The sequence below is a fragment of the Microtus ochrogaster genome, chromosome 8 (genome assembly GCF_000317375.1).
Source record: "Microtus ochrogaster isolate Prairie Vole_2 chromosome 8, MicOch1.0, whole genome shotgun sequence".
Lineage (NCBI taxonomy): Eukaryota > Metazoa > Chordata > Mammalia > Rodentia > Cricetidae > Microtus > Microtus ochrogaster.
The window spans coordinates 71,723,999-71,730,488 of record NC_022015.1 but is presented as its reverse complement, the minus strand read 5'-3'; the positions used below and the strand labels follow the sequence as shown (position 1 = coordinate 71,730,488).

General features: G+C 38.0%; 1 protein-coding gene across 4 annotated transcripts in view; it reads left to right on the top strand.

Moving 5' to 3' along the window:
• The window catches only part of Chuk (conserved helix-loop-helix ubiquitous kinase), a 38,528-nt gene that overhangs the window by 17,532 nt on the left and 14,506 nt on the right, over positions 1-6,490 (top strand). For all 4 annotated transcript variants that reach the window (XR_003377291.1, XR_003377292.1, XM_005352330.3 and 1 more), the window contains exons 11-14: positions 1,455-1,557; positions 2,179-2,302; positions 3,027-3,178; positions 6,085-6,146. Coding sequence is in view for 2 of the 4 variants with exons in the window: in XM_005352330.3 (XP_005352387.1) it covers positions 1,455-1,557; positions 2,179-2,302; positions 3,027-3,178; positions 6,085-6,146 (441 nt within the window). In the remaining 2 variants the exon portion in view is untranslated. The remainder of the gene's footprint in view (positions 1-1,454; positions 1,558-2,178; positions 2,303-3,026; positions 3,179-6,084; positions 6,147-6,490) is intronic.

Below are 6,490 nucleotides of genomic sequence, written 5' to 3'. Positions count from 1 at the left end.
TGGAACTAGCTCTGTAGACCAGGCTGGTCTCGAACTCACAGAGATCCGCCTGCCTCTGCCTCCTGAGTGCTGGGATTAAAGGCGTGTGCCACCATCTCCCGGCTGGTTTCTTTCTTATTATAGATGCATATATTGCATGCCATATAATCTTAATCAGCATAAAATATTTCTGTTCCTCATGTCTCTGTTAGCTTTTATATTTCCATTCTACTCATCGTGTCTCTGTCAATTTGCATGCATATATGTGTATGGCTATGTGTTTGTGTGGGTGCATATGCTATAAGGATGTATGTGTACATAATGTGCATATGTGCCTATGGAGGTCAAAGTGACCTCAGTCACTATTCCTCAATATCAATCATCTTTTTTGTTTGAGAAAGGCTATTTCATGGGCCAGGAACTTATTGATTAGGCTAAGAGTAGAGTCATGAGAACTGTTTTTTTAAAATGTGGATTCTGGAGATTGTACATGAGTCTCCTTGCTTGTATAACAAATGTTTTATGATGAATTGTTTCCCTGATTCTAGCACTATGTTTGAGTGTTACCAGTGTACGAGGGCATATAAGCACTTTGTTTCATTTCTGTTGGGCCTGTTGAGAAGCCCAGACTGGTCCCTCACCTGTTGTAGTAGGCTTGCAACTCAGATCCAAAATAATCACACAGAAACTATATTATTTGCAATACTGTTTAGCCAATAGCTTAAGTGTGTTTCTGGCTAACTCTTACAACTTAAATTAGTCCATCTCTATTAATCTGTGTATCGCCACATGCTTGTGGCTTACTGAGTAAAGTTCTATCCCCAGTGTCTGTCTCTGGTGTTTTCTCACTTGACTCTGCCTTCTTTCTCCCTGCATTCAGTTTAATTTTCCCCTGCCTAGCTCTGCTCTACCTATCACAGGCCAAGGCAGATTTCTTTATTAACCAAAGGTCTTCACAGCATTCAGAGTGGAATCCCACATCACTCACCCTACCCTATACTCTGGTACCTTGTCTTTTCCTTTTTATTACTACAGAGTAATTTACTAATATGACCTTTTGTATTTGTTCTTTTGGCTTTTAATTGCTAACACTAGAAAAACTTTATTATTTTCTGTTTTTCCTAACTTTTTAAGTTAGCAGACAAAAAAAGGGTTTTGTTATGGCATTTTTATGCATGTATATTCATCATAGTTTCCCTTATTCCTTCCTCGTCCATCTTGCCCTTCTTTTGCTGGTCTTCCTCTCCCCAAACAGTTCTCTCTCCTGCTTCCTGTCACATGAACCCCTTTACCCCCTTTGTACACCTGCTGTGGCCCCATGTATCTTTTTACTGTTAGGCCCCACATCTGTAAGTTATATGTGAATGCACATTGATGTTGTTCATTGCATTTCAAAGAAGGAAGTCTGGCACTCAAGTATTTCTAAAATCTCGCGTTTTCAAGAATCATTGAAGTTTAATTGTTTCTTTTTTCAGAGAGGCTGTGATAGCTACATGGTTTATTTGTTTGATAAAAGTAAGACTGTATATGAAGGACCATTTGCATCCAGAAGTTTATCTGATTGTGTAAATTATATTGGTAAGTAGAGTTCAGTTAGCGGCCGAACTTTAATATTGAAATTATATGATTAGTAAATATGATCTATTAGTGGTTTCTGTATGTGGTGAAAATGAATTTATTGAAGTCTGGAAGATGTAAAGATAGATTTTAAATTACCATTAGATCCTTCACTTGGGAGAGTCCTTCCTGAGGATAGGACTCTACAGATAGGCGAATGAAAGCCCACTTATAAATTAAACCCACTTATTAATTGTTCCTTCATTATATGTGTTCAGATATTTACACACAGGTTATCCTGTAAATTTCATGAAGCTGAGCATAGATACTTTTCAGAAACAGAAAAGACTGGTGAACTATAGAGGAGACAGAACTTGATCCAAAGCTTGAAAGAAGTAAAGAATTTGGGGATTAGTAGAGAGAAAGGAGTATTCTTGACTAGAAAGAAGCAAGTTTGAAAGAAAAACATGCAGGAGTAATCTCAAGCTCTTTAAGAGAAGTGGTTATATCATTCATATATAAAATCCTTATAGCTAGAGCCACGCAATAGGTTCTTTTTAACATCTATGGGAACAGTATTTGGAAAGGAAGATAAATGTCTTTGAAAGTAGCTTATCTCCCTTATTACCATTTTGCTTATAGTTCAAGACAGCAAGATACAGCTTCCAATTATACAGCTGCGTAAAGTATGGGCTGAAGCAGTGCACTATGTATCTGGGCTAAAAGAAGACTATAGCAGGCTTTTTCAGGGACAAAGAGCAGCAATGTAAGTGGGTTCTGGTTTTGTTTTGGCTTTGTTTTTTTAAATAATGCCATGTATACTGTGTACAAGGCTAAACATTGAACATTTTTTGAAATGTAGTATTTTTAATAATGTGTTTATGTGCGTGTGAATGGATGCACAGGTGGAAGCCAGGGGTTGATGTTGGCGATCTTTCCCTTATTGTTTAATAATGTGTTTATGTGCTTGTGAATGGATGCACAGGTGGAAGCCAGGGGTTGATGTTGGCTATCTTTCCCTTATTGTTTTCCCACCTAATTTTTGAGGTATGATCTCTTACTAAACCTGGAGCTCACTATTTCAGCTAGACCTAATGGCCCATGAGCTCCTAGGATCTGCCTGTTTCCCCATGCCTCCGAGCATTGTGTGACAAGCATACACTGCCATGTACCATACTGAGGTCCTCGTGCATGCAAGGCAAGCATGTGGTCTACTTGGCCATCACCCTGACAATGAAATGCAGTGTTCTGACCAGACGTACAGATTTCTTATTAATAGTCTAAAATTATTTCAGCCATCATGACTTGAAGATAGTCGTTCCTAAGTGACCTTAGTAGAAGATTATTTACACAGGCAGGAAGTAGGTCAACTGTTTCTCATGATTTTATAGTAAAAACTTGGGTTTTGGAGTTTGGATACTGTATGTTTGCAAATTGTCATTCAATGTTTCTGAATGTTGATAATTTTGTTTTGTTTTGCTATGGCTTAGGTTAAGTCTTCTTAGATATAATGCTAACTTGACAAAAATGAAGAATACTTTGATCTCAGCATCACAACAACTCAAAGCTAAATTGGAGTTTTTTCACAAAAGCATTCAGCTTGACTTGGAGAGATATAGTGAGCAGATGACTTATGGGATATGTAAGTGTCTGGCTATAATGTATTTGTAAGGAATGTCTAGTTTATCTTGTTAACCCATAGCCAGTAATTTAAATTCACACCAGAATAATACACAGGATAACTTAAATTGTCAAACTGTTTTTGTTTTGAGGATTAGCTCTTTTAATCCCTTAGTTGATTAGCTATTTCATAATTACAATAAAATTACTTAACTCTAGAAAAACTAAAAAATAGACGTGACTTAAAGACTGTGAATTTCAAGTCTTATTTTAAAAATGCATACAGAGTCTATACTGATGATTTCTTAGCCAGTACCTACTGAAATGTGTGCTTCCTCCTAGTTTGTATGTTGAAATTCTGATCCTTAAGATAATGGTAAGACCCTTGGGAAATGATTAAGTCATGATGAACCCAACTAGAGGTCTGGGTGAGAGTCCCTCACCCTTTCTGCCATACAGGGACAAATATGGCAGCCATCTATGAACCAGAACTTGATTTTGGATTTCTCAGACTTCATAACTATGAGAAATGAATTTTCATTGTTTATTTACTACCTTGCATATATTTGTTTTTGTTTTTTTATTTTGTTCTCACATTGTAGCAACTCAAATGGAATAACACAGCCAGAGGGGTCTTAAATTATTGGTCTTTTTGTAAAAAAACATAGACAATTCCAGGATTATGTTTTTTTTTTTTTCTAATCCATCTGCTGTGGAGTTATAGCTACTTTTTTTTTTTCAATTGTACATAGTCTCCTGACTCCAGACTTATCTCCCTTCGGATGTGTTAAGGATTTGTGAAGAGTTAAAATTCAAATAAACTGAATTATGTGCTGCTTGAAACATCTTTTTAAAGAAGTAGATACTGTTTATATATGTACTTGAAAAAAAGTGTGGATACCTCAGAATAAGTGATCAGAGTGTCTGTAGTGCTATTTTTATATTCGCATATTATAGGCATTCTGGCCAATGACAATTATTTCACTAAAGTATCTTTGACTAGTCAGAGGCATACTGTGCAGTTGTCAACACAGTGAAATAGATCTATGTGTGCTAATATTAAAATATCAGTGTAATATTTGGCAGTAACTGTCTTAGTTACTTTTCTATTGCTGTAGAGAGACACCTTGAACAAGGCAACTTATAAAAAAACCATTTAATTTGGTGCTTATTTACAGTTTCAAAGGGTGAATCCATGACCATCGTAGTGGGAAGCATGGTGACTGGCAGGCAGGCAGGCATGACTCCAGAGCAGTAGCTGAGTGCTTACATTTGATCCATAGGCAGGAGGTAGAGAGAGAGCAAGTCTCGACCTCGCATGGACAGTTGAAACATCTAAGTCCACTCCCACTGACAAGTCTTCCCAAAAGGCCACACCTACTAATCCTTCCTAAACAGTTCCTACTGGAAACCAAGCATTCAACTAGGAAAAGCATGTATATTTAGACTGTCTTATGTAAGTGAGAATAGAGAATATGTCTTCTAACTATTGAATTAGTGAGAACACTTGGAATAGAGGGGAGAATCTTTTCTTTTAGTTTTTTGTTTTATTTGTTTTTTTTGTTTTTTGTTTTTTTTTGTTTTTCAAGACAAGGTTTCTCTGTGGCTTTGGAGCCTGTCCTGGAACTAGCTCTGTAGACCAGGCTGGTCTCGAACTCACAGAGATCCGCCTGCCTCTGCCTCCCAAGTGCTGGGATTAAAGGCGTGCGCCACCATCGCCCGGCTTAGTTTTTTGTTGTTGTTGTTGTTGTTGTTGTTTTATTTTTCTTTTTTCGAGACAGGGTTTCTTCTGTAGCTTTGTTGCCTGTCCTGGAACTACCTCTTGTAGACCAGGCTGGCCTCGAACTCACAGAGATTCACCCATCTTTGCCTCCCCAGTGCTGGGATTAAAGGCGTGTGCTACCACCACCCCGGGTATTTTTATAGTTTTTGTTTATTTTTACACTACTGGGGATGAACCCTGACCCTTGTATTGTCAGTTTGTTTTTTGTTTTTGATACAAAGTCTCATTATGTAGCTCTTACTGGTCTTGAATATGATCACTATGTGGACCAGGCTGGCCTCGAACTTCCAGAGATTTGCCTTCTTATTCATCTCAAGTACTAGAAGTAAATGTGTGCACAATCACATGCAGCCAAACTCAGAGCCTTGTGTGTGCTAAGCAAGTCTACCACTGATCTGTGTCTCGTGTTGAACTTCTACTCTCCTAGAACTTCCACAGCAGCTCTGTGCTTCAAATAGCATAGATGTGAAGAATTTTTTTAACCTCTGAGCCATCTCTCCAGCCCTAAAGATTTGTTTATTATATATACAGTGTTCTGTCTATATGTATGTCTACAGGCCAGAGGAGGGCATCAGATCTCATTACAGATGGTTGCGAGCCACCAGGTGGTTGCTGGGAATTAAACTCGGGATCTCTGGGAGAGCAGCCAGTGCTCTTAACCTCTGAGCCATCTCTCCAGCCCAGATGTGAAGAATTTTTAAGGCTAAAATCCAAAATCAAGGTGCTGGCAAAGCCATGATTCCCTTGAAACCTGAACGATTCCTTCCTAACTTTTAGGATTGCCAGCCATGCTTGGTGTTCTTTTGCTTGTTATCACATGGCGTTCTCCTTTTGTGTCTGTGCACCTTTTCCCCGTGTCTGTTCTAAGGACACCAGAGAAGAGTCACACTGTGGTAAGGGCCTAGCTTAGTTCAGTATGAGAACATACATAGGTGATTAACTATAAATTGCTGCATTTCCAGCGAGGTCACCTTCTAAGGCATTAGGGCTTAGAAGTATAGCACATCCATTTGAGAGACACACTTCTACCCATTTTGATCTTTGATGTTGATACAGCAAGGAAGTATCCAGGCTAATGTTTATAAGACATGATTATTTCAGAGGAAACCAATTTAGACTTGATTTTTTTTTCTTTCTTTTTTTAGCTTCAGAAAAAATGCTGAAAGCATGGAAAGAAATGGAAGAAAAGGCCATTCACTATGCTGAGGTAAGGTCATTGAACTCACTCTGTATATTTAATGTCTCCATTAGAAATTATCTTTGGTTTTTGCATATAAAGAATATCATGCCAGGTGGTGGTGGCACACATCTTAATCCCAGCACTTGGGAGGCAGAGGGAGGCAGATCTCTTTGAGTTTGAGGCCAGCCTAGTCTACAGAGTGAATTCTAGGACAAGCTCCAAAGCTACACAGAGAAACCCTGTCTTGAAAAACAAAACAAGAAAAGAATATTTATTCTATCACTCCTGAAATTTAAACAAATGTGTATGTGTATATACACATACACATTTGTTTAAATTTGTATATATATATATGTATATATACATATACA